General features: G+C 53.4%; 2 protein-coding genes across 2 annotated transcripts in view; one reads left to right on the top strand and one right to left on the bottom strand.

The window, feature by feature from the left end:
* The window catches only part of TMEM178B (transmembrane protein 178B), a 171,848-nt gene extending 168,437 nt beyond the window's left edge, over positions 1 to 3,411 (bottom strand). The window contains exon 1 of the mRNA XM_029073313.2: positions 2,344 to 3,411. Coding sequence (XP_028929146.1) covers positions 2,344 to 2,725 — 382 coding nt within the window. The 5' untranslated portion in view covers positions 2,726 to 3,411. The remainder of the gene's footprint in view (positions 1 to 2,343) is intronic.
* Positions 3,412 to 13,102: 9,691 nt separating this feature from the next.
* MRPS33 (mitochondrial ribosomal protein S33) lies at positions 13,103 to 26,309 on the top strand. The gene is made up of 3 exons (XM_001507568.4): positions 13,103 to 13,203; positions 23,276 to 23,514; positions 25,919 to 26,309. The coding sequence occupies exons 2-3, from the start codon at positions 23,300 to 23,302 to the stop codon at positions 26,022 to 26,024; spliced, it is 321 nt and encodes a 106-aa protein (XP_001507618.1). The 5' UTR covers positions 13,103 to 13,203; positions 23,276 to 23,299; the 3' UTR covers positions 26,025 to 26,309.
* The last annotated feature ends 1,162 nt before the right edge of the window (positions 26,310 to 27,471 follow it).

The following is a 27,471-nucleotide window of genomic DNA, read 5'->3' on the forward strand; positions in this document are numbered from 1 at the left end:
CACTTCACTTCTCTGTGCCTCAGTTACCTCATCTGTAAAATGGGAATTAACTGTGAGCCTCACGTGGGACAACCTGATTACCCTGTATCTATCCCAGCGCTTAGAACAGTGCTCGGCACATAGTAAGCGCTTAACAAATACCACCATCATTAAGTGGCAGAGGACCCAGATCCTTGCGACCGCCAGGCCCGTGATTTATCCACTAGGCTACTTTGTTTCTCACCGGTCCACTGGCTAATCCGAATCCTGATCTCTATTCTCAGATCTCCAAACAGTGGTGCCAACTTATCCCGTGGTGAAAAGTTAAAAAAATCAAATTGGAGAGCCGGAAGAGCGTCCCAGAGGTCACGACGTCTATCCTCCTGCCTCCGGGAAGCCTTCGCCTAAATCAGACAAGGCTCCGATGTGACCCCTAAAACCAACCAGCCATTGTGTTCTTTAAAATCCCCAGATTGGAAGATTCCACGGTTCCCTTCCGGAACATCTTCTGAGATGTAGCAGCCTTTACGGTCCGCGTATTTAGCCTAATTTCCTCCTCCTGCGATTTTAGAACATTTCCTCTTGGCCTATTCTCAGAGAAGTTGGAGCAGGGGGGAAAGGGCGGGGGCCTCATCATCATCAATGGCAGTTTTTGAGCCCTTATTGTGTGCGGAGCCCGGGACTAAGCAGAACGAATAATGCAACACGTATTTGAAGGCGGTTACCATACCCCATAGCCTCTCAGCCTTCCTTTCTCCGGACTAGCTCTTCCCAATTCCCTTCTTAGGAACTTCTTCGCTGCCTTCTGCATCCTTTCAAAGTTCTCCACCCCCTTGAGTGGCGGAGCCTGAAATGAGGGTTCGGCCAGTGCGGAGGATATGATTCTTCTAGCACGGGCCTCGGCCGCTGCAGCCGGATGGCGAACGCCATGCTTGTTTCCCAAGAACCCCAGAAGAGATCGGGGGTCTCGGACTCAGGGTGAATTGAGTCGAGATTACCTGAGGGCAGTTCATCCCATTTTCGTGGCTTAAATCTCTGTGCCTATCTTCAGCCGGTCGGCATTCTAACAAGCCTAGAGTCACGACGTTTTCACTATAAACGAGATCTCGGTCACACGCGAAGCCAACCGCGTCATTACGCTCGAAAGCTTCGATGAGGGTCTCATCCGAGAATCTCAGAGCTTTCGGCTCTCGTTCACCCTCAGACTCACCCTCGTCCCCCCACGCGCTCCCAGAAAGTTTCCACCGAACAGAGGAGGAAGCCAAGATCCAAACAACCTGCCCCAAGACATACCGAATCCGGGCCCCGGCTTCTCCCAGCTACCCCTCCCCGGCAGAGGAAACAGCATTCTTTGATGCCGGTTTTCTAGAAGGCCTCGTGGAAGGATGCCAAGAGGCTCTGTGGAGAGAACGGCGGAGTGGGGTGTGGATGGGCCGGGGAGCAAACTGAAGGCCCGGCCCTGGGTTCCTGGAGGAACCCACTCAGGACTCCCGGATGGATGGCCGGGAGAAGGAACGGCTTCATCTCCGAAACGGACTGGGCTAGGGGATGCCTCGTGAGAAACAGCAGCAGACCCTGCCTGGGTTGAAAGGGTCAACCCACGGGGTCGCCGAGGATGCTGAGACTCTTTCACAGAACCCAAGTCATCGAAGCGCAACAACCTGAATCTTGTTTCCTAGGCGATGGACGGTAGTTCACGCGCACCGCTCAGATCCCGGGGACACTCAACGCCAATCCAGTCTCAGAAGAGGAGGGAAAGAACCCGGGGCGGCGGACGGCGGCGGCCGCCCGGAAGGAAATCCCCTTCCTCGAGCTGTACCCCAGCGGGTCGGATTGCCAATCGAGGAGGCCGCTGGCTGGGGAGGGGGGTCCCGGAGAGGAAGAGGAGACCGCCTCCTGGCCAGCATAACCCTCCTTCGGGGCTCCGTTCACCTACGGCACAGCACAGTGCCTCGCACACAGTGCCGACCGACCGAAGGCCGGAGCTTCCTCCAGACCAAGGACCGGAGGGAGAGCTGATGCGGCACTTCGGAGGGGGTGGCCCCGGCCAGTGAGCTCGTCCCCGATCCGAACAGAAAAAGGAAAAGGCCAAAAAACCAAATCGGTCTCAGGAACCCGGCCAGGGCCCAGAAAAGCCAATCCCGGGCCGGGCCAAGCCAAACCAGGCCCGGGCCCGGCCGGGGCCCGTCGGACCGCCCCCGAGGACGGGCCGTCTCGGAGCTGTGAGGTCTGGAAAAGGCAACCGTCCGGGTCGGCGTCGAGAATCGGGACAAGGGAAGGAGCCGGAGGGAGAGGGAGAGGGAAGGGAAGGGAAGGAGCGGGTGGGGAGCGACGGCGGGCGGCCCCCGGGCCCTCCGGCCTTACCTTTCTCGATGAGGGCCGTCATCTCCGGGTCGAACCCCAGCCGGTGGCATTTCCTCCAGAGTCCCATGTTGGTGGAATTGTACTGCCGATTGCATTCGTCCACGGCACTCATGGCGAAGAGCTGCCTCCTGTTCCGGGCGAGGAGTAGCTTCCCCTCCCAGCGGTCCAGCCTGGCCCGGCTGGCCCTGAGAGGCAAGTTATTGTTGTTGTTGTAGATGAAGCCGGGGTCGACCCGGCGGGTGGTGAAGGCTTGGCACCTGTCCCGGTGCCTCCTGGCGTCAGTCTCGTACCAGTGGTCCGAGCAGATGGCCGCGGCCAACATGCCCAAGGCGCACAGAGCTAACGAGAGGCCGGTGTAGAGCAGGAACCTTCCGGCAGCCATGCCTCAGCTTCACAACGGCACCATAGGCATCTTCTCCCCGAAGGCCCGGCCTCCCCGCCCTCCCCCCGCTCCGGCTCCCGGCCCCGGCCCCCCCCAACCGCGCAAGGGGCAGGGGAGAGGGCCTCAGAGGGTCCGGCTCCCGGGGAGATCCGGGGACCCCAGTGTCATCTCCCAGGTAGCTAGGCCACCGGCACCATCGCCCCTCCGGCCGCCTCCCGGGCCCCGGCCTCCCGATCTCCCCTCCCTCCCTCCTTCCCCGGACCTAAAACGGGGGGGTCCCCATCCCCGAGCCCCGGGGCTCGGTCCCCCCTCCCCCGGATCGGGATGATCGAGGTCTCTCGGGCGAAGGACAGGGAGGGACGGAGAGGCGGAGCGGAAGAGAGAGACGGAGAGAGAGGAGGGAGCAACCCCGGGCGGAGGGGGCCCGGGCCGGGGCCGGGAAGCCGGGTCACTGTCCGGTGGTCAGCCGGAGCCTCCGGACGGGGCCGGGCTGGGAGACGTCCGGCTCCTGCCCCCGTTGCGGCCTGCTTTTCTTCCCCTCCGGGGGGTCGGCCGGCGAGGGCATCCCCCTTCCTGCGGGGAAACTGAGGCCCGGAGGGGCGGGGCGGAGAGGGCGGAGGCGATCCCCTCCCTCCTGGGCCGCTACTGTCCGAGCCCCGGGTCCGGGCGGGGGCGGTGGGCCGGCCGGGGCTGCGGCCGGGGGTGGCGGGCTGCGGGGCCGGGCCGGGGGGAGGGAGGGCTCATCCGGGCCCCGGGCCCCGCGCTCCGCTCCGCCGGCAGCACCGCGGCCAGCGCCGCCCCGCTCCGCTCCGCCCCGCTCCGCCCCGCCCCGCTCCGCTCCGCGCCCCCTCCGCGCCCCGCCGGGCCCCGGGCCCCCGGACTCACGCCCGGCCTCTCACACCTCCCGCATCTTCGCCCTCCCTCCCTCCCTCCCTCTGCTTCTCCCCCTCTCCTTTTCTCTCCCTCTCCCCTTCTCTCCTCTCTCCCCTTCTCCCTCCCTCCCTCCTCTTTCCCTCTCTCCTTCTCTCTGCTCTCTCCCCTTCTCCTTCTCTCTCCCTCTCTCTGCTCTCTCCCCTTCTCCCTCCCCTCCTCCCTCCCTGTCTCCTCTCTTTCCCTCTCTCCTCCCCCCCTTCTCCCTCCCTCTCTCCTCTCTCCCCTTCTCCCTCTCTCCCCTCTTTCCCTCTCCCTGGCCCCCCCCCCCCCCCGCCTCCTTTCTCCCTCTCTCTTTCGCCTCCCACTATGAACTGACGCCCTCCTCCCCTTTTCCCTCCCCCTCCCAAACGGCCTCTCTAGCAGCGGGGCTTCACTTTAGCAAGCGGCATCCGGAACGCTCTTTCCATCTGCAAAGAAAGCGCAGGGCCAAAGGGGTGGGGAGGAGAAGGAGAGGCCCCCAAACGAACAGCCACCCACCCGCAGACACACACATACACACCCCCTCAAAAAACACCCCCGGAGCCACCCTCGGCCCTAGAGAGGAGAAACGCACGTACACTCAGGCTCGCAGGGTCGGCCTGGCAGTTGCCACTAGCTCTCTGCCTGCACCGTTTTCCCGACATCTAAAAGAAGGGAGTCTAGAGATCTCTGGAGCTCGGCAGCTTCAGGCGAATAACATCCCAGCGTCCGCGGCTATATATTTTGCAAGCTCTCTCTCTCTCTCTCTCTCTCTCTCTTTTCTTTCTTTCTTTATGGCGGCGGGAGTGGGGCGGGAGGGGAGACGGTGGCTTATTCTCTTCCCATTGCCTTCCTCTTCCTCGGCCCCGGTTAGCTCCACTACCTCGCGGGGACCATCCGCAGGCCAGCCGGTGTCCGGGAGTTTCCGGAGACCCCCCAGCGTCCGATTCGGGACCCCGAAAGGTCAGAGGAGATGCGCCTTCCCTCTCGCACACCTGGGCATCCGTTTTCTCGGTCGAGGACTGCGCGCTGCAGCCTTGGCAGGAGCCCCCAGACGGAGCACAGAGAGCGCTCGGCCAAAAGCTAGTGATGTCATCCGTGCAACGTGAGCCTCATTTCTTATTTTTCTCCTCTCCTTAAAGACAAACCGCACCGCTTGGCGAGAGGGGAAGACGTTTCGCGGTGGACTGTGGGCACGGCCAGATCGACGGGGAGAAAGGAAGAAGTGTCTGCCCGCCCGCACCCGCGGGGGGAACTGTCTACATGGGAGGGACACGTATGACACGGGTGACATGCGTTGGGTGATGACTCCAGTCTCGCCAACGTGGCTGGAAGGTATACGGTGCCCGCCCGCCCCGGCAAGTCCCGCTCTTCCCCGATCTGCCGAAAGGCGGGCTGAGTGCCGAGGTGCGAAGGGGCCCCGGGCCCGTCTCCACGCCTGGATTTCCTTCTCGCTCCCTCCTTGCTCCTCCCCCGGGGGAGGTGGGAGGAGGGCGAGGAAGCCCCCTTCCTCTCCAGGAACGACCCCCTCCTGCCGTCTGTCTGGAGGGGCCGGGGGGAGGTTTGGCTCCAAGCAGCCTAAACCCACCTTCTGGGCCCCGGACACCCACCCCGCGGCCCTCCCCTCTTCAAAAATGCCAAACGGAACACCCTCTGGGCCTGCTCCGTGGGCCCGACCGCAGGGGAGGGGGTGGGCAGGGGGAAGGAGGGCAGGGAAGGGGGAGGATGGAGAAAGGGAGGAAGCGGGAGGAGGGACGGGAGGGGAGGAGGAGGAGGAAGGAGGGAGGGAGGGAAAGGGGGGAGGAGGATGGAGGGGATTAGGGAGGGCAAAGAGGGAGAGAGGAGAGGAAAGGGAGAGGACGGAGAAAGGAGGGGAAGGAGGAGGGAAACAGAAGGAAGAGGGAGGGGGAAGGAAGGAGGAAGGAAAGAGGGAGAGGAGGAGGGAGGGAGGAAGAGAGGAAGGGAAAAGGGGAGGGAAGGAGGAGGAGGGAGAGAGCAGGGGAGGAAGGAAAAAGGGAAGGAAGAGGGAGGGGATTAGGGAAGGCAAAGCTAGAGAGAGGAGAGGAAAGGGGAAGGATGGAGAAAGGAGGGCGAGGAGGAGGGAAAGGGAAGGAGGGAGGAGGGAAAGAAGGGGAGGAGGGGAGGGAATTAGGGAGGGCAAATAGAGAGAGAGAGGAGAGGAAAGGGGAAGGAGGGAGAAAGGAGGGAAAAAGACGGAGAGGGGAGGGGCACGAATCCAATCGTGATGGATTGCCCGTCTAAACCTCCAGGAGACCAGCTCTTTAGGGAGTGGGGAGAGCGGGTTTAATAAAGCATATCTGGGGGGGAAGGGGATCTTTGGAGAGACTGGGCGGGTGGGGGGAGGGTGACATCTGTCAGGGATGTAGGATCTGGGGCCATCTGGAAGACCCGTGGGCGGCGAGGCCCGGCGAGCGGCGGGCTAGCAGTCGGCCAGCAAGGGCTGAAGCTCGGGCCTGGGGCTGGCCCGGAGGAAGGGGAGTCCGGTTAGGGATCGTCTCTCCCTGTTGCCGAATTGTACCTTCCAACCGCTTAGTCCGGTGCTTTGAACACGGTAAGGGCTCAGTCGATACGATCGAATGAACGAATGGATGATTGAATCCTCCCGCCTTTCCGATTATCAGTTTCACCCGCAGAAACCGCATCGGGGCCCCGCCCCATCCCATCCCATCCCGCCCCATCCCATCCCATCCCACCCCATCCCATCCCTCCCGCAGGACAGGGGGCCGGGCCGTTAGCCTTCTGTCCCGCAGGTTGCCGGCCAAAATGAGCCCCTCCACCGCATTCTCCTCCCCTCCTCTCCCTCTCCCTCGCCCCCGCGAACCACCAATCCCTTTACCCCGCCTCCTCTTGGCATTTCGAGATGAAACAGGCGTTTCGATGCCATCTAGTGGGAAAGGGAACCCAGCCGGCCCCTCCCCTGCCCTCCTCGGGGACACAGCTGTCCTAATCATCATCGTCCTTATGATGCTATTGGTTAAGCGCTCACTACGTGCCAGGCACTCTACTAAGCCCTGGGGTGGATACAAGCAAATCAGGCTGGACACGCTCCATGACCCTCGTGGGGCTCACAGTCTTCCTCCCCATTTTACGGAGGAGGTAACCGAGGCTCGGAGAAGCCGAGGGACTTGGCCAAGGCCAACACAGCAGGCAAGGGGTGGAGCCGGGATTAGAACCCGGGGTCTCCTGACTCCCGGGCCCGTGTCCTATCCTCTTGGGCCACACTGCTTCTCTGCAGGCCCCCGACGTGCCAGGTGCTGGGATGGGAAAAGGCACCCAAACCTTGGGAATTTCTGCCATTCTCAAGGAAGCCAACACAGGCCAACCCCTCGAGCTGATTTTGCTTTTCAATCTGTCAGTCGACCAGTCGAATTTATTGAGCGCTTACTGTGGGCTGAGCGCTGTGGTAAGCTCTTGGGAGGGTACAAATCAGTGGAGTTGGCGGGTGTGTTCCCTGCCCACGAGAAGCTTCCGCTTCCGAGGGAGAGGAAGAAGTGTAAACTTAAAGTACACAGTGTGTAAACTAGACTGCAAACTCCACGCCTTCTAACACTTCTCCCGAGGGCTTAATACACCCGCTCTGTACTGAGCAGTTGCTCGGTAAATACCGTTGGTTAATTGATAGATTATTAGAGGAGACGAGAACCTCCGTCACCAATCAGGTCATCGGGAAGGGCTGAGAAGCAGTGTTTCCGACTTGCTCCTTCTGCGCTCAAAAATTAGAATTATAGACTCAGAACCCAGGAAGATCCCACTGGTGGGAGAAAGCAGTGTGTGGATTCGCGGAAAGAGCACGGACCCGGGAGTCAGAGGATGGTATTTGTTGGGCACTATCTTTGGGCAGAGCACTGTACTAAGCGTTCGGGAGAGTACAGTACAACAGATGTGGTAGACACCTTCCCTGCCCAAGACGAGTTTACACTCTAGAAGCAGCGTGGCTCAGGGCGAAGAGCGTGGGCTTTGGAGTCAGAGATCGTGGGTTCGAATCCCGGCTCTGCCGCTTGTCAGCTGTGTGACTTTGGGCAAGTCACTTCACTTCTCTGTGCCTCAGTTACCTCCTCTGTAAAATGGGGATGGAGACTGTGAGCCCCACGTGGGACGTCCTGATTCCCCTGTGTCTACCCCAGCGCTTAGAACAGTGCTCGGCACATAGTAAGCACTTAACAAATACCAACATTATTATTATTACTCTACAGATCTTGGGCAAGTCACTTCGCTATTCCGATCCTCAGATCCCCCACCTATAAAATGAGTATTCAGTAGCTGTACTCCCCTTCTTGGACTGCGAGCTCTGGTTGGTACAGGGACTATGCCTGACTTGATTATCTTATATCTTCGCCAGCGCTTAGTACAGTATCCGACACGTAGTAAACGCTTAATAAATACTATCTTTAAAAGAGAGGCTTTACAAGGAAACGACCCATAAAAGATAGTACGGTAGACACCATTTTGAAAAATCCCTTTCAAGAAGACTCTTGTCCTGAATGGTTGTTCCGATGACTCCTTTAATTCAGTAACGGGAATGAAAAGAAGATGTTCTTTCGCCACGTATCTTTGCTTCTAGGAGGAGTTCCACCTGCTTAGATGTATTCAATAGAGTGCCAAATCTCCAGAAGAGCAGCAGATACCAAAATGAAAGCATCCTCTTTAGATAACAATTCTCCTATCTGTCCTGTCTTCTATTTCTCTTCTTTGCTTTCCTGGCAACCAATGGCTTTTTCGGGGTGGGGGGGGGGGAAATGATTTTGATTTCTTAAGAGTTCTTCTGCTCATGCTCATTCCGTGTCCCCCTTAAATCTCCAAGCCCTTTGTGATATCACAAATGCGTTGCTATGGAAATGACAGAATCAAAGTGGATGGCAATTGTAGGCAAGACATTAAAGGTCAAAAGAAAGTGCCATATACACCTCCTCCTCCGACCAGCTGAGGTCATATTTTCCACACCTTTTCCCCTAGCCTGACTGAAACAAGTTCAAGGGACCCAGGCCATATTTCTCTTCATCATACTGCAGTTGTTGTCGGTTTCTGTTATGGTATTTAAGCCTTACTATGTGCCAGGCACTGTAGTAAGCGCTGGGGTGGATACAACCTGATCAGGTTGGACACAGTCCATTCCCCACATGGGGCTCACAGTCTTTAAACCCCATTTTACAGATAGGGTAACTGAGGCCCAGAGAAGTGAAGTGACTCACCCAAGGTCACTCAGCAGACAAGGGGTGTAGCTCCAGAAAGGGACATATTCCTCCACCCTCTTCCTGCCCCACCAAACCTCATCTAGCCTAGGAGAAAGAGAACGGGTTTGGGTGTCAGGGAAATCTCAATTCTAATCCCAGCTCTCTCACTTGCCTGCTGGTGACTTTGGTCAAGGCTCTTAAACTTCCCCATGACTCCGTTTCCTCATCTGTAAAACGAGGATTAAATACCTACGTTCCCTCCTCCTTAAACTCCGAGCCCCATCTGGGCCAGAAACTGTGCCCGATCTCATGACGGGCAGGGAATGTCTGCTAATTAATCATAATAATAATGATGATGGTATTTGTTAAGCGCTTACTAATTCTGTTGTACTCTCCCGGGAGCTTAGGACAGCGCTCCCCCTCTAGGCTGTAAACTCGTTGTGGGTAGGAATCGTGTCTGTTTATTCTTCTATTGTACTCTCCGGGTGCTTAGGACAGTGCTCTGCCCCCTCTAAGTGCTCAATCAATATGATTGACTGACTGCCCATAGTAAGGGCTCAATAAATATCACTGATTGATCGATTGAGGACTTGAGTTCGAAACCTGACTCCGCCACATGTCTGCTGTGTGACCTTGGACAGGTTCTTTAACTTCTCTGTGCTTCAGGTACCTCCTCTGTGAAATGGGGACGAAGACTGTGAGCCCCATGTGGGACAGGGACTGTGTCCAACCTGATTAGCTTGTCTCTACCCCAGACCTCAGCCCAGTGCTTGGCACATAGTAAGCTCTTAACAGGTACTATGATTATTCATTATTATTATTATCTACCCAAGTGCTTGGAACATAGCAAGTGCTTATCAAGTATTAGTATTGGTTTTATTCTTATTATCATTATCATCATTCTCTGGCAGCGGGAGGGCCCTGAGGAATAGTCATAACATGCTCCATACGGTCATCCCAAGGCACTGGTATAAACATCCACTGTGATTTTCTCACCCTTGATAAAAGAAATTGAAGCATTTGTTAAGCGCTTACTAGGTGCCGGGTACTGTACTAAACACCGGGATGGAGATAAGCAAATTGGGTGGGACGCGGTCCCTATCCCAAGTGGGGCTCATGGTCTCGATCTCCATTTTACAGATGAGGGAACTGAGGACCAGAGAAGTGAAGCGACTCTCACGAGGTCACACAACAGACAGGGGGCGGAGCCGGGATTAGAACCCGTGACCTTCTGCCTCCCAGGCCGGGACTCTATCCCCTCCGCCATGCTGCTTCCCCATGCCAGTGGCTTGGCCAGAAGCAGCCACTGGTCGCGTACCGGGGTCCATTCTGTGTTCTTCCCCGTGCCCAGACCCCACGGGAGCAGCGCGACGCTCTCGCATGGAGCATACCCTCTCTCCAATCAAAAAGACAACCACTCTCCCCTGCTTCAGAGCTTTATTGAAGTCACATCTCCTCCAAGAGGCCTTCCCAGACTAAGTCCCACTTTTCCCCACCTCTTTCATTCATTCCTTCAGTCGTATCTATCTCCTACTGAAGTGGCCCAGGCACAGGCCTGGGAATCAGAAGGTCACGGGTTCTAATGTCTGCTCTCCCACTTGTCTGCTGTGTGGCCTTGAGCAAATCACTTCACTTCTCTGGACCTCAGTCACCTCATCTATAAAATGGGGATGAAGCCTGGGAGCCCCACACGGGATAGAGACTGTGTCCAACCTGCTTAACTTGTATCTACCCCAGAGCTTAAAACAGTGCTTGGCACATAATAAGCGCTTAACAAGTACCATAATTATTATTATTATCATCTCCCACTCCCTTCTGCATTGCCCTGACGCACTCCCTTTGCTCTTCCCCCCTCCCAGCCCCAGAGCACTTACGTACATATCTGTCATTTTATTTATCTCTTTGCTCTTTAGCACTTATTTACATATCTGACATTTTATTTACTTGTACTGATGTCTGTCTCCCCCACTCTAGGTTGTGAGCCCTTTGTGGGCAGGGAATGTCACTGTTTATTGTTGTAGTGGATCTTCTTAGAAGAGTGCTTGGCACCTATTAAGGGCTTAAGAAATACCATTATTATAATAACGTTGGTATTTGTGAAGCGCTTACTTGGCACCTAGTAAGGGCTTAAGAAACACCATTATTAATATAATAATGTTGCTATTTGTTAAGCGCTTACCGTGTGCCAAGCACTGTCCTAAGCGCTGGGGGAGATACAAGGTCATCAGGTTGCCCCACCTGGGGCTCGCAGTCTCGATCCCCATTTTCCAGATGAGGGAACTGAGGCCCAGAGAAGTGAAGTGACTTGCCCAGGGTCACACAGCTGACAGGCGGCAGGGCGGGATCAGAACGCACGACCTCTGATGCTCAAGCCCGGGCTCCTACCACTAGGCCACGCTGCTTCTCTTCATTATTCATTCATTCATTCATTTCCCAAGCGCTTGAGTGAATGTTCATTCATTCATTCAATAGTATTTATTGAGCGCTTACTATGTGCAGAGCGCTGGACTAAGCGCTTGGAATGGACAATTCGGCAACAGATAGAGACAATCCCTGCCCAGTAACAGGCTCACAGTCTAATCCGGGGAGACAGACAGCAAAGCCAAACGGAACAAAACAAAAACAAGACAACATTATCATGATAAATAGAATCAAGGGGATGTACATCTCATTAACAGAATAAAAAGGGTAATAAATAATATATACAAATGAGGACAGTGCTGAGGGGAGGGGGAGGAGCAGAGGGCGGGGTGGGGAGGGGAGGAGGAGCAGAGGGGAAGGAGCTCAGCTGAGGGGGGAGGGAAAGGGGGCAGCATGGCTCAGCGGCAAGAGCCCGGGCTTGGGAGTCAGAGGACCTGGGTTCGAATTCCGGCTCTGCCCCCTTGTCAGCTGTGTGACTGTGGGCAAGTCACTTCACTTCTCTGGGCCTCAGTTCCCTCATCTGTATAATGGGGATTAACTGTGAGCCTCACATGGGACAACCCGATGACCCTGGATCTACCCCAGCGCTTAGAACAGTGCTCTGCACCTAGTAAGCGCTTAACAAATACCAACATTATTATTATTAATTAGCATTCATTCAATAGTATTTTCATTCAATAGTATTTATTGAGCTCTTACTAGGTGCAGAGCACTGTACTAAGCGCTTGGAATGTACCAATCGGTAACAGAGACAGTCCCTGCCCTTTGACGGGCTTACGGTCTAATCGGGGGAGACGGACAGACAAGAACAATAGCAATAAATAGGATCAAGGGGATGAACATCTCATTAAAACAATAGCAAATAAATAGAATCAAGGTGATAATAATGTTGGTATTTGTTAAGCGCTTACTACGTGCAGACCACCGTTCTAAGCGCTGGGGTAGACACAGGGGAATGAGGTTGTCCCACGTGAGGCTCGCAGTCTTCACCCCTCATTTTACAGATGAGGGAACTGAAGCACAGAGAAGTGAAGTGACTTGCCCACAGTCACACAGCTGACAAGGGGCAGAGTTGGGATTCGATGATGTACATCTCATTAACAAAATAAATAGGATAATGAAAATATGAATGGATGGATAGATGGATAGATAGATAGATAGATAGATAGATAGATAGATAGATAGATGGATAGATAGATGGATAGATATAGATAGAGATGGATGGAGAGAGAGAGAGAGAGAGAGAGAGAGATAGATAGATAGATAGATAGATAGATAGATAGATAGATAGATAGATAGATAGATAGATGGATGGATAGATGGATATAGATAGATAGAGATGGATGGATGGATAGATAGATAGAGAGAGAGAGAGAGAGAGAGAGAGATAGATAGATAGATAGATAGATAGATAGATAGATAGATAGATAGATAGATAGATAGATAGATAGATAGATAGATAGATAGATGATGGATGGCTATAGATAGATGTAGATAGATATAGATAGATAGATACATGATAGATAGATAGATAGATAGATAGATAGATAGATAGATAGATAGATGGATGGATGGATGGATGGATGGATGGATGGATGGATGGATGGATGGATGGGTGGGTGGGTGGGTGGGTGAATGAATGAATGAATGAATGAATGAATGAATGAGTGAATGACTACGATGGAATGCCTGGCCGAACGCGCGGGGCGCAGAATGGGCGGGTCCCGGCGAGCCGGCGGCCTCCAGGCCCCGCCCCTCCCTCCTCCCTCCCTCCCTCCCCCCTCCCTCCCTCCCTCCCTCCCCCGCCGGCGCCTACGTCATCGCTCCGGGCCCCGGATGTTGGCCCGGCCTTGGCTTCACCGCGCTCACTGCGCAGGCGCCGAGTCGCCACTTCCCCTTCCCGCCCTGTGGGCAGCTCCCAAGGGGCGGCAACTTCCGCGGGAAGCGGAGCGTTGCGCGGAAGGTCGGGGTGAGGTAAGGGGCGGGCGGGCCGGGGGGTCTCTGGGGGGAGGGGATTTCTCCTTCCTTCTTCTTCATTATGCCGTTTTGCTAAACGCTTCCTTTGTACCGGGCACTGTGCTAAGCGCCGAGGTGAATACAAGCCAATCAGGCGGGGGACAGTCCTTGTCCCACGTGGGGCGCGCAGTCTTAATCTCCATCGAATAATAATAACAATAATAATAATAATGTTGTATCTGTTAAGCCCTTATTATGCGCTAAGCACTGTTCTAAGCGCTGGGGGTGATACAAGGTCATCAGGTTGTCCCACGTGGGGCTCCCAGTCTTCATCCCCATTTTATTAATAATAATAATAATAATATTGGTATTTCTTATCATCCCCATTTTAATAATCATCATAATAATAATATTGGTATTTCTTAAGCCCTTATTGTGTGCTAAGCACCGTTCTAAACGCTGGGGGAGATCCGGGATCATCAGGTTGTCCCATGTGGGGCTCCCACTCTTCATCCCCATTTTAATAATAATGATAATGTTGGTATTTGTTAAGCCCTTCTTATGTGCCAAGCGCTGTTCTAAGCGCTGGGGGAGATACAAGGTTGTCCTACATGGTGCTTACAGCCTTAGTCCCCATTTTAATAATAATAATGTTGGTATTTGTTAAGCCCTTATTATGTGCCAAGCGCTGTTCTAAGCGCTGGGGGAGATACAAGGTTGTCCTACATTGCTTACAGCCTTAGTCCCCATTTTAATAATAATAATGTTGGTATTTGTTAAGCCCTTGTTATGTGCCAAGCGCTGTTGTAAGCGCTGGGAGAGATACAGGGTCATCAGGTGGTCCCACGTGGGGATCACAGTCTTAGTCCCCATTTTAATAATCATAATAATGTTCGGATTTGTTAAGCCCTTATCATGTGCCAAGCGCTGTTCTAAGCATTGGGGGGGAGACGAGGTCATCAGGTTGTCCCACGTGGGACTCACAGGCTTCATCCCCATTTTACAGATGAGGTCACTGAGGCCCAGAAAATAATAATAAAAATGTTGGTATTTGTTAAGTGCTTACTATGTGCCAAGCACTGTTCTAAGCACTGGGGGAGATACAGAGGAATCAGGTTGTCCCACGTGGGGCGCACAGTCTTCATCCCCATTTTACAGATAATAATAATAGTAATTATGGTATTTGTTAAGCGCTTACTATATGCAGGGCACTGGTCTAAGCACTGGGGTAGATACAGGGTAATCAGATTGTCCCTCGTGGGGCTCACATTTTTTAATCCCCATTTTTCCAGGTGAGGTAACTGAGGCACAGAGAAGTGAAGTGACTTGCCCAAGATCACACAGCGGAGGCGGAGGCGGGATTGGAACCCAAGTATGGGCAGGGAACGTTTCTGCTAATTCTCTTGTACCGTACTCCCCTCCCCCATTCACTCAATCGTATTTATCGAGCGCTTACTGTGTGCAGAGCACTGGACTAAGCTATTCAGACTGTGAGCTCGTTGTGGGCGGGGAATTTCACTATTGTTCATTCAGTAGAATTTATTGAGTGCTTATTATGTGCAGAGCACTGTACTAAGTGTGACTGTGGGCGAGTCACGTAACTTCTCTGTGCCTCAGTTACCTCATCTGTAAAATGGGGATTAACTGTGAGCCTCACATGGGACAACCTGATGACTCTGTATCTCCCCCAGCGCTTAGAACAGTGCTCTGCACATAGTAAGCGCTTAAATACCAACGTTATTATTATTATTAAGCACTTGGAATGGACAATTCGGCGACAGAGACCATCCCCACCCAATACGAGCTCACGGTATCGTTGTACTTTCCCAAGCGCTCATTACAGTGCTCCGGACTCAGTAAGCGCTTAATAAATACGACCGAATGAAAGCAGCGTGGCTCAGTGGAAAGAGCACTGGCTCGGGGGTCGGAGGACGTGGCTTCCGATCCCAGCTCCACCACTTGTCTGCTGTGTGACCTCGGGCAAGCCACTTAACTTCTCTGTGCCTCAGTTCCCTCATCTGTAAAATGGGGATGAAGACTGTGAGCCCCACGTGGGACAACCCGGTTACCTTGTATCCACCCCGGTGCTTAGAACGGTGCTTGGCGCGTAGGAAGCACTTAACAGATGCCATTATTATTATTAGTTACTCTCCCAAGCGTTTAGTACAGTGCTCTGCGTGCAGTAAGCGGTCAATAAATCCCATCGATTGATTTACAATCCCAGTTGTTGACGGACTGGATTCGCCTGGGTGACTCCTGTGGGCCCATGAGGTGGGTGGCCGCGATCTGTGGTAAACGCGAACCGAAGCAAGTTTATTTCTCAGATTGAAATGAGTATTAATGGGCAAAATTATAGTGGCCAGTATTTTTGAGCTTAATGAGCTGGCGCGAGAGAAGAGCGTGGGCCTGGGAGTCAGAGGACCTGGCTACTAATCCCAGCTCTGCCATGAATCTGCTGTGTGTCCAGAGAGCAAGTCACTTAACATCTCTGGGCCCCAGTTTCCTCATCTGTAGGATGGGAAGGCAGTGCCTGTTCTCCCTCCTACTGAGAGCCCCAACTGGGACCTGATGATCTGGTCTCGATCCCAACGCCTAGTACAGTGCTCGACATATAGTAAGTGCTAGAGAAACAGCGTAGCTCAGTGGAAAGAGCCTGGGCTTGGGAGTCCCAAGTCATGGGTTCGAATCCCGGCTTTGCCACTCGGCAGCTGTGTGACTGTGGGCAGGTCACTTCACTTCTCTGTGTCTCAGTGACTTCATCTGGAAAATGGGGATTAAGACTGTAAGCCTCACGTGGGACAAGCCGATTACCCTGTATCTACCCCAGCGCTTAGGACAGTGCTCTGCACCTAGTAAGCGCTTAACAAATACCAACATTATTATGCTTCATAAATACCACGGTTATCTTTATTGCTGATATTATTAAAAGCCCCAACAAAAACTGCTTCTAAACTCGACTGAGATATGGGGTCCTAAAAACAGCCTTTATTGATTGGGGGGTTTTTTACCCCTCTTATGTTGGATTGTGGGGGCGTTTAGGAAGTTCACTGTGTTTGGAAACCCTGCCCACCTCTGAATCCTTCTGATTAGCGTGTGTTCACGTAATGTCCACTTCTAGAATAAAATGCCCACTGCATTTCTCCCTGGGAAGTCCTGGGAAGCAGGACGGACTCCCAAGATAGAACATCTGCAGTCTCCATTATATTTGAAGGAGAAATTGTATTGTGTAAAGAACAGTATATGACCGATGAAGCCTCCTGTGCTGGGTTAAGGAACATTCTTTTCTGTGTTTCTAATAATAATAGTAATTCTTGAATGCTTGGCGTGTGCAGAGCACTGTGCTAGGCACTTGGGAGCGTACAGTAGAGTTAGTGGACACAGTCCCTAGCAATCAAATCATGGTTTTTTTTTTTAATATTTTGTTACCATTTACTCTGGCAGGCACTGCACTAAACAGACACTGGAGTAGATACAAGCTAATCAGGTTGGACACGGTCCGTGTTCCACACGGGGCTCACATTCTTGATCTCCGCTTTACAGATGAGGCAACTGAGGCACAGAGAAATTATTTATTGAATGGTTACGGTGGGCAGAGCACTAATAGACTAGTTGGTAAGCTCCCTACCTACAAGGAGCTTACAGTATACGGAGAGACAGACATTAACGTAGGATGGGGGAATAGTAAGTATAAGAATATTTCCGTCAGTGCTGGGCGAGGCTGGGGTGAGTATAGAAGTGCTTAAGGGGCCTCCAGCCAAGAACGTAGTTGATGCAGAGGGTGGATAGGAGAGATGAGGGCTTAATCAGGGAAGGCTTCTTGGAGGTGATGTGATTTTAAGAGGGTTTCGAGGATGGGGAGAGCGGAGGACTAGGAGGGAAGGGATAGGAAGGGGGAGGGAGTCCCAGGCCCGATGGAGGATTTGGGCAACGAGTCGGCAGCAGGAAGAGACAAGGACAAGGTTCAGTGAGCGGGTTGACATTAGAGGAGCGGAGTGCACGGAATCAGTTTTAGTAAGGAAGGCAGAAAGTCGACCGAGAGCCTTGAAACCGATGGTATGGAGTCTCTCTTTGCTACTGAGGTGGGTGACTTTACAGTCCGGTGGGGAAGGCAGACACTAAAATAAGTGAAAGGGACGCAACGGAATATACAAATAGGTCTATGGTGCGGTGGGTAGTGGGATGAGTACCCAAGTGCGTAAGTGATGTTGGAAGTGCCAGAGTGGCAGGGGGAATAAGGTGGGGAGGCGAGAGAAATCGGGGAAGGCCTCCCCGAGGAGGTGTTAATTTCAAAATGTCTTTGGAGATGAGGAGATAGGTGGTCTGTTGGATGTGATGGAGAGCTCGTTGTGGGCAGGAAATGTCTGTGTATTGTGATGTTGTACTCTCCCAAACGCTTAGTACGGTGCTGTGCACACAGTGATTGCTCAGTAAATACGACTGGCTGACCACGGAGGAAGTTATGGCATCAATTAATAGTATTTATTGAGCACCTACTGGGTACAGAGCATTTGGGAGGGTGCAGTAGAATTAGATACGATTCCTCTCCTCCAGGAGCTTACACTCTAGCAGGGGAGATAGACTACAGGAAGTGGGGAACCACAGAGGTTAAAGATAGGTGCATAAGCACAAAAAGTGTTATTGAACACTGTCCTGAGGGCTGGGGCAGACACAAGGTTATGAGATGGGCTACAATCTCTGTCCCACCCAGGACTCGCCATCTATTTTATCCCCGTTTTATAGATGAGGAAACCGAGGCCCGAAGAGCGTAAGTCACTTGCGCAAGGTCACGCCGTAGGCTAGCGACAGACCTGGGCCTGGGAGAGCCCGGGTTTCCCTCCGGACTCTAAGCTCGTTACGGACAGGGAACGTGTCTGCTGATTCCTTGGTATCGTCCTCTCCCGGGCGCTTAGTAAGCGCTCAGTAAATATCACTGACGATGATGCCGTTGAACCGGTCCTGGGCTCTTTCTCCTAAGGCAGGCCTCTGTTTACATTTGCCGTTACCTGAGGTGCCTCGTGCGTCTTCGATTTTGCTCTCCCAAAAACCCGTACCCCAGAAGAGCTCCGGCGGATCGCTTGCCGCATGACGGGCTGGCTGTTCCTTCTGTCTCGGTGTCCCGGTTCGTCGGCGGAGGTTCGTCCATTCGGTCGTATTTATCGCGCGCTTACTACGTGCAGAGCACCGCGCCAATCCATTCGGCAACAGAGAGAGACCATCCCTGCCCGACAACGGGCGCACGGTCTAAACCTTACAGTCCGGAGGGAGACCCGGGCTCTCTCAGTCCCAGGTCTGTCGCTGGCCTACGGCGTGACCTTGGACAAGTGACTTACGCTCTTTGGGTCTCGGTTTCCTCGTCTATAAAATGGGGCGGGAGACAGACGACAAAGCCGAACGAAACAAGTAGCCTGGCGTCAAGCTCGTCGAGGTAAATAGAATCATAAATACATACACGTCATTAACAGCATAAATAGAGTAATAAATAATATATACAAATATGCACAAGTGCTGTGGGGGCGGGGAGAGCAGAGGGAAAGGGAGGGCTCGGTCTGGGAAGGCTTCCTGGAGGAGGTGACCTCCCAGTAGGTTACAGGTTACGCTCTCCCGCCTGGGAATTCGATTAGACTGTGAGCCCGTCAATGGGCAGGGATGGTCTCTGTTGCCGAATTGTCCATTCCAAGCGCTTAGTACAGTGCTCTGCACATAGTAAGCGCTCAATAAAGACGATTGAATGAATTGTGCCTAGAGAGTGCAGTGGACTGGGCTGCCACCAGGGGGCAATGTTGAGTTGTTTCTCCGCCCATGCTCAGAAAGGATTTTTTTTTTATTATTATTATTATTTTTATTTTATTTTTTTGGCTTCTGCACAATGCAGTGTCGCAGGATAAAAGATTATTCCTTCAACTCTAGCCGTGTGTTTATGATTTCAATTCTGGTTCTATTATAGGGTCTGCTCCAGAGACCTCAAGATTGACTGCTTTTGAAACAGAAATCAATCTCCCGTTAGCCCAGCTGGATAGATTATTATTTATCCATTCACTGAAAGACTTCTATAGAAAGTCAACTCCCCCGGTTTCGGATTCAGGCGATTGAGTCGGTAGTCTTTTTGGGCGTGGGCAGGTTTGGTTTTTGGGTCCAATTTATCCGAAGAACAATTCCTGTACTGCGTAGGTGTCTTCGGGAGCGGTATATACCCAGAGGGCTTTCGGGTAATTGCCCGACGACCCAGCCGAGGCGAACCGGGCCTTGTCCTTGAGGCTTTTGGGGTGAAAAATAGCCTGGCTCCCTTCCAGTCTGTGATAGCTACAGTTTTTTTGGTTTTGTTTTGACTCCCAGGAGAGCTCGCCGGCAAGCGTGGGCCCGAGATCATCCGGCTGTGCCGTAGTCCCGTCTCCGATCCCCGTTTTACTAATGAGATCATTCGGGGAGGCTAAAGGTTCCCAACCAACTTCAAAGGCTGTGCTTCTGCATTTTAGTAAATCTGTCCCCAGTGGCCTCTCCCCTAGTCCGGTTCATCCAAAGTTCCCTTTTGCGGACTCTACCCATTTACATCTTGGAAATGAGAGACGACGGAGATTAGAGGCTACCGGGTGGGGAGGGTGGGGCTCTTCAGCTCCCCGAAGAGGCTTCCGACTGAAATTCGCTTCCCTACTACCTGCCTGTCACATCGGCTCCTGCTTTAGTTCATTAATTCAGGTCTTCTGAGAAAAAGAAAAGCCCGTCTCTCCGGGAGAGCATAACCAGGAGTGTGCTCTCTCTTCCTCCCAGTCAGTTTTCCACGCTCTCCTCTGCTCCTCACCGCAATTTCCAAGGCTGTTATCCGAGTCTATTTTGGGCATGAAAGAACGAGACCCAAAGGGGATCTCTCCTTGTGGCTGACCCTCTGTCACTCTCTGTGTCACCGCCTGAGAGAGACCCTTTTAGAACAGAATTGCTGGATGTGTTTTCAGAGAAATGAAGAATTAGCAGATGAGTCACATTTTCCCTTTCTCTTTTTTTTTTCCCCCTCAACCCCATGCGAGAAAATCCCATGGGGGAGGACACCGTACACACGCTGTTCACTACCCACAATTCTCCGACTGTTCCGTCCCTCTTCGAGGAAAGATTAAGAGACAGAAAGGACGATCACTGAAGGAAACCGGCTAGATTTAGTCAGTGACCCTGGAAGAGGAAGAAGTATCTGAGGCCTCCTCACTGTTTGCCGACGCTGCTGTGGATTTGGGGCGACAGGAATCTGGTAGTTGGCATCTGCCCTGTGACACACTCTCCCCTCCCCGCCCCAGCCCCATCAGATTATAACCTACAGGCTTTTGCCGGCAAATGACTGAAGGCGTAGTCTAGAGCCCAGGTGCCTTTCAAGGGTCCCATTGGGCTTTAAACAACAGGTGTAAATCAGAGCGCCAAGGTGATGGGGATTCTTCCCCCTCTGTCACGGAAAGAAACAGTCAGTGTCCTCCGCCGAGTGGATTAAAAAGTTGATAGAAATGGGAGGGGGAAGAAACTCAGAACAAAACGGGAGAAGCCTCGTGGCCCAGTGGATCGAGCCCGGGCCTGGGAGTCAGAAGGACCTGAGTTCTAATCCCAGCTCCGCCACTTGTCTGCTGTGTGGTCTGGGGCGAGTCACTTCACTTCTCTGTGCCTCAGTTACCTCATCTGGAAAATGGGGATTAAGACCGTGAGCCCCATGTGGGACAGGGACTATGTCTAACGTGATTAGCTTGTGTCTACACCGGTGCTTAATACAGTGCCTGGCACATAGTAAGTGCTTAACAAATACCATTAAAAAAAAAAAAGTTGAAACCAATCCAAAGGGAAGGAGGGAGTGAATTAATTTGGGGCATCCTCCAAAAATAAGATGTTCCACAGACAGGTTCTGCCAATAATCCGTGGGGCTAATTGAGCATGACACGGGTGTCCGGTCCAGTGGCTAAAACCCTGGATTCCACGTCCGTGTTAACACCCCCGAGAAAGATCCTTCTCTGGGCCTTACTTTCCCCGCGCATTAAATGGGAATCCCACCTGCCCCGTCCCAGAGTCCTTTCGAGAATTTGAATAATGATAACAATAATTGTGGTATTTACATGCTTACCGTGGTACCAGGCGCTGTACTAAGCGCCGGGGTAGATACAGACAAATTGGATTGGACACAGTCCCTGTCCCCCGTGGGGCTCACAGTCTTAATCCCCATTTTACGGATGAGGTAACTGAGGCCCAGAGAAGTGAAGCGATTTGCCCAAGACCACACAGCATACAGGGAGCGGAGCCGGAATTAGAACCCGTGACCTTCCGACTCCCAGGCCCGGGCTCTCTCCACTACACCGTGCTGCTTCCCCGTGCTTTCGACAGACCCCCGTGGCGACAGACATCCGCGAAACCTAGAGGGGTCCGGGTCTCTGTCGGACAAGGAAGGTCACACGGCAGAGGCCTTGTGGAAGGGATGGGGGAAGTGACGGAGTTGGTCTAAAAGCCACAGGATAAATGTCCTCTCCTTCGGGAAAAAGAAAAAAAAGCCAACGTTTGGGTCGGTGAGGTTATCTGAGGGCCAAAGGGCGTGTTATGGCCACCACGGGGGGGTCGTTGAACAAAAATTCCCCCGGATGGTAATGGCTCCCAGCCTCTAAATGACTCAGGCCAAATTCAAGCCAGTAACCAGAGGCTGAGACCTCATAACTCATTAGCAGTCGTCAGAGCCGGGCCCGGAACCCTTTGAGGAGACCCGTTCAAAGGAAGGGGAGTAAAGACAACAGCATGAGTATTTCTTTGCGAAGATTAATTAAACACTGAGATGTCGAGCCGTCAGCATATTCACGCGGCGAGTTGCTTAGGTGTGTGTTTTCCGAGGAGATGTTTAGTTTTAATTGTGACTGCAGTAACCCGCTTTCCCGTCCCACTCACCAAACCTGCTAAGGAAAGGTCCGCCGAGTCACTTCGATGCCTATTAGGGCCCGGCTCAGGCCGTTGCAAAACCAGAGTGCATCGAGGCGGCGGTAGATTAGAGATGATTTAGATCGGCTCAGAATGCCAGCATGACGCACCCTGCGGGAGCAGGGAGATCGGAGCCGGAACGCTACTCGGGTCCCCACGGCGGCCTATTCTTTTTTTTTTAATGTGTTCATTAAGCGCTCACTATGTGTCGGGCGCCGTACCGAAAGCTGGGGTAGATAGAAAACAGTCAGTTTGGACCCAGTCCCTGTCAGAACGTGGGACTCGGTCTCCGTCCCTGTTTTCCGGATGAGGTAACCGAGGCCCAGAGAAGCAAACGATAATAATTATGGTATCTGTTGAGCGCTTAGTATGTGCTAAGCAACGGGGGAGATACAAGGTCATCAGGGTGTCCCACGTGGGGCTCACGGTCTCGATCCCCCTTTTACAGATGAGGGAACCGAGGCACAGAGAAGTGAAGTGACTTGCCCGAGATCACACAGCAGACGAGTGACGGAGCCGGAATTAGGCCCCGAGAACCCTGGCTCCCAAACCCGGGCTCTTGCCACTGGGCCGTGCCCAAGGTCACCCGGCAGACAGGCAGCGGAGCCGGAATTAGAACCCGCTACCTCATCTGTAAAATGGGGATTTAGACTGTGAGCCCCACGTGGGGCAGGGACTGTATCCAACCTGCTTAGCATGTAACTACCCCAGCGCTTAGAACCGTGCCATTCGCATTCATTCGTTCATATTCATTCGGTTGTATTTATTAAGCACTCACTGTGGGCAGAGCACTATACTGAGCAAGATCAGTGCACCAGACGAGCTCAGTCTGGGGGGTCGACATCAAACGAATAAATAAAATGACAGATATATACGTAGGTGCTGTGGGGATGGGGGGGAAGAGCAGAGGGAGCAAGTCAGGGCGACGCAGAAGGGAGTGGGAGGTGAGGAAAAGCGGGGCTTAGTCTGGGAAGGCCTCTGGGAGGAGATGGGCCTTCAGGAAGGCTTTGAAGGGGGGAGACTACCATCGTTATTATTATTATTATCGGAACCTGGGTCCTTCCGACTCCCAGGCCCGGGCCCTAACCATTAGGCGTCACCGCCTGACCCTCCCCGTCGTGTGGGCCGGGCCCGCTGACGCCCCTCTTGCCGTTCCGTGTCGCCGCAGGGGAGCGCGTCGGCCGGCCCCGCCATGTCCTCCCCGTCGGCGTACGCCCTGCGCATGGCCCGCCTGAGCGCGCGGATATTCGGAGAGGTCGCCAGGCCCACTGACTCCAAGTCCATGAAGGTGGTGGCCCTGTTCGGCGAGCAGCCTTTGGCCAAGAGGAAGGAGACGTGGGACTGGTACCCACCTCACAACACCTACTTCGCCCTCATGAGGAAACTCCGCTTCTACGGCCTCTACAGGTGATGGATTTTGAATCCCGTGGGGTTCTGTTGGGTGCCGACTGTGTGCCGAGCACTGTACCAAGCGGTGGGGTAGAAACGAGCTAATCAGGTTGGGGGAAGGTGTCTGACAGACAATTTACTCAACCCACCCCTGCTTCAAAGCCTTATTGATGGCCCATCTCCTCCGAGAGGCCTTCCCTGACTACGCCCGCCTTTCCTCTTCTCCCACTCCCCTCTGCGTCGCCCCGACTTACTCCCTTAATTCATCCTCCCGGGCCCACAGCACATATGTACGTATCTGTCATTTATTTCTGTTAACGTCTGCCTCCCCCTCTAGACTGAAAGCTTGTCGTGGGCAGGGACTGGCTCTTTTTACTGATGTGCCGTGTACTCCCAAGCGTTTAGTGTAGTGCTCGTCACAGAGGAAGCGATCAGTAAATACAACTGAATGAACTGAAGGAATGAAATTGGGAGAGGTGGGGAGTGGGGCCGGTGGGGACCTCCCCAAGACGGACAGCCCGGGGAACACCGGAGAGCCTGTCGCCGTCATCGGTGCTGTTATCGGGTGTTTACTGTGGGCAGAGCACTGTACTAAGCGCTTGGGAGGGCACCCGGTAGGCACGTTCCCCGCCCACGGTCAACTTACAGTCTAGAGGGAAAGACGGCCTTTAATATGAATAAATAATGCATATGTATGTAATGGAAAGATTGGTACAAACGCCCAACCTGGTGTTTGCCTGGCCCTTAGCGTCGGGTGGGACTCCCAGGCCCGTCCTGCGGGGAAAAACATTTCCCGGTGCCAGCGAGCTGCCGTCTGCCAAACTTGAAAACAGAGTCTTCGCGGGTGTGTGCTTGCTTCGGAGATGTATTTGGTTGTCAGATGGCCAGAATTCGGCCCAAATTATTGGCCGGAAACGAGCGAGAGATGTTCAAACTGGAAATGAGTCCAAAAAGGAACCAGAAACCCAACAAACCCGAAGGAAGCAGAGAAAGACCGAACAAACGGTGGGGACAAAAACAGGCACGTCATCAAGTTAGATGGCTGCCAGGGCAAGGAGCTCAGACAACGAGCAGAGCGTTCCCGTCCTTACTCTGATTTCATCGTGATGGTGTTTATTAGGTACGTACTGTACGTGGAGCAGTGGGGTAGAGCTGCAGAGTGGCCTGGGGGAAAGCCGCCCGGGCCTGGGAGTCGGGGGACCTGGGTTCTAACCTGACTCTGCCATTTTCCTGCTGTGACCTTGGGCGGGTCACTTCATTTCTCTCTGCCTCAGTCTCCCTGCAGACTGGAAGCTCTTTACGGGCAGGGAAACGCGTCTGCTAATTCTGTTGTACTCTCCCAAGCCTTTAGCACAGTGCTCTGCACCTATGATTGACCAGTTGACTTGTAGAGCTGATTATCTTGTCTCTAACCGTGCTGTTTGTTCAGCACTTAATATGTGCCAAGCACTGAACTAAGCGCTGAGATAGGTAGTTACTCAAGTCAGCTAGAGACCCAGTATGGTGAGCGTCCGTCTCTGGCAGCCGTTCGTTCGTTCATTCTGTCACATTTATTGAACGCTTACCGTGTGCAGGGCTCCATACTAAGCACTGTAACAATAAATCGGCCCATTCCCTGCCCTCAGCAAGCTTACAGGCTAGAGGGGGAGACAGACATTAATAGAAATAAATAAATTACAGATGTGTTCGTAAGTGCTGTGGGGCTGAGGGAGGGGTGACGCGGAAGGGAGTGGGAGAAGAGGAAAAGAGGAGGAGATGGGCCTCCGGTAAGGCTCTGAAGCCATGAACGGAATGAAAGATGAGTCTTAGGGGTCAGAGCCGCGGAGAGTTCTGTGGGGACAGAGAGAGCTGCCCCGTAAGGATATTGCGAGGAGGCCCCTAGTGTCCCCGTGCCCCCATCTTGCACCCATCTGGCTATTTTCAAGGCCGCGATAGAATAGGTGGCCAAACCCCTCGGGAGTCTCTCCCGGGTCGAAGCAGAGACCCCCCCCCCCCCCCCCCCCGAACTGCACAGCAGCTAAGTCCCCGGGGACTTTGGAAAGCAGGCGGACCAACCCCTCCTGAGTCTTCGATAAACCCTCTCCCAGTCGCATCCCAAACATTCGCTTCGTATTAAATATCAGAGGTAAAAACCGACCGAGAAACCGTCGGGCCGAAAAGCCCTCTTCAATGCGGCCACCCTCGTTAGGGGCCAAAAGAACCTCAGCCGGGCCGGGAGGCGGGAGGCTCTGGGACGCTCAGACCCCCGAGCGATTCGATCGGTGGATTTGGAAGCCGAGAAGCTGGGGTTTCCCAAGAACTCGCCCTACCACCTAGGGAACCGTGAAACCTTGTAAAACCAAATGCGATTCGGTGGGGAGCCCGAGCTCTCCTTAATAGCCCGGGGTAATCGACTTAACCCATCCCCTTTTTCTCCGCCCAGAGACGAGCATCAGGATTTTAAGGAAGAGCAAAGAAGACTCAAGAAACTCCGAGGCAAAGGGAAGCCAAAGAAAGGAGAAGGGAAAAGAGCGGCCACGAAGAAGTAGGGTGGGACTCTGTGGCCGAAGCCCCCAGGAGCAGGACGCCTCTGGCTTTGGGCGTCGCGGGGTCCCAGAACTCACAACTGTCAGAGCTCCGGGAAAAAACCCAGTGAGCTCCTTTATCAGACTTGGGATTTGCCACTGGATCCTTCAACACCTTTGACTATTTGGGTTGCTCCGGGTGAGAATTTACAACCCTCCATCGGGTTCTGGTAGAAATCCCAAGTGGGCGGGGCTGTCTTTGTTTATCGGCTCATTTCGTAGCCAAAATAAAAACCATCCAACACAGCGTCCAAAGAGCAGTCCAGCTGCTTACGGTCCCGGGATAGAGGCGTCATCGTCTAGGCCGCAAGGTTCCACCACAGCACTCCTCTTTAGAGAAAACTGCTAGGAAACACAGAACGTTTGCTGAGTTCACCAAGACTTGGTCTCCCCTTTGGGTTAAATCTCACTTTTCTTCCCTGCGTTTCATTTTCTTCATCTGTAAAATGGGGGTGGACGACTAGAGAAGCAGCATGGTATAGTAGAGAGAGCCTAAAGTCACACGGCTGGCAAGCGGCGGAGCTGAGATTCGAACCCATGACCCCTGACTCCCAAGCCCGGGCTTTTTCCGCTGAGCCACGCTGCTTCTCTGTTCTCCCTCCTACTTAGTGAGCCCCAGGCGGGACAGAGGCTCTGTCTGACCTTATTGACTTAGTAATAATAATTAATGGCATTGGTTAATCGCTTACTATGTGCCAGGCACTGTTCTAAGCGCTGGGGTAGATACAAGATAGGTTGGACACATTCCTGTCCCACGTAGGGCTCACGGTCTTAATCCCCATTTTACAGATGGGGGAAACTGAGGCCCAGAGACGCAAAGCGATTTGCCCAGAGTCACACAGCAGACGTGGAGCAGAGGGGGATTAGAACCCAGGTCCTCCTGACTCAGAGTCCTGGGCTCTGTCCATGAGGCCACGCTGCTTCTCAAGAGAACACTTCTCAAGAGCACGGGCCTGGGAGCCAGAGAACCTGGCTTCTAATCCCGGTTCTGCCAGTTGCTTGCCGGGTGGCCGGGGGCAAGGCTCTTAACTTCCTTTGTGCCTCGGTTTCCTCGACTGTAAAACGGGGGCTCAATCCTGTCCTCCCTCCTACTAAGCCTCTGAGCCCCAAGCGGGACAGGGCCCGTGTCCAACCTGAGTAACCGGCATCTACTCCAGTGCTGAGAGCAGGGTTGGATGCGTAGAAAGCGCTTAACGAATACCATAAAGGAAAATCAACACAACCGCAAAGCCCGCGGAGCGCTCCAAAGCCGAGGTCTGCTGTTTAAGACAAGCTGTTCTCCTCCAGACAAATGGAAAAAGAATCTCCAAGCTCAGGAGACTTTAGTTTTCCACCCACCGCAGTGACGAACTCCCACACTGGTATTACTTTTTCCATCGGCGGTTTGGATGACAGGGAAACCTCTCCCATG

This window comes from Ornithorhynchus anatinus, chromosome 10 (genome assembly GCF_004115215.2).
Source record: "Ornithorhynchus anatinus isolate Pmale09 chromosome 10, mOrnAna1.pri.v4, whole genome shotgun sequence".
Classification (NCBI taxonomy): Eukaryota; Metazoa; Chordata; class Mammalia; order Monotremata; family Ornithorhynchidae; genus Ornithorhynchus; species Ornithorhynchus anatinus.

Excerpts from the sequence above, each read along its gene's own strand:
- MRPS33 (XM_001507568.4), top strand. The coding sequence starts at position 23,300 with ATGTCCTCCCCGTCGGCGTACGCCCTGCGCATGGCCCGCCTGAGCGCG. Across the intron at positions 23,515-25,918 it reads CGCTTCTACGGCCTCTACAG|AGACGAGCATCAGGATTTTA; the intron begins GTGATGGATTTT and ends TTCTCCGCCCAG.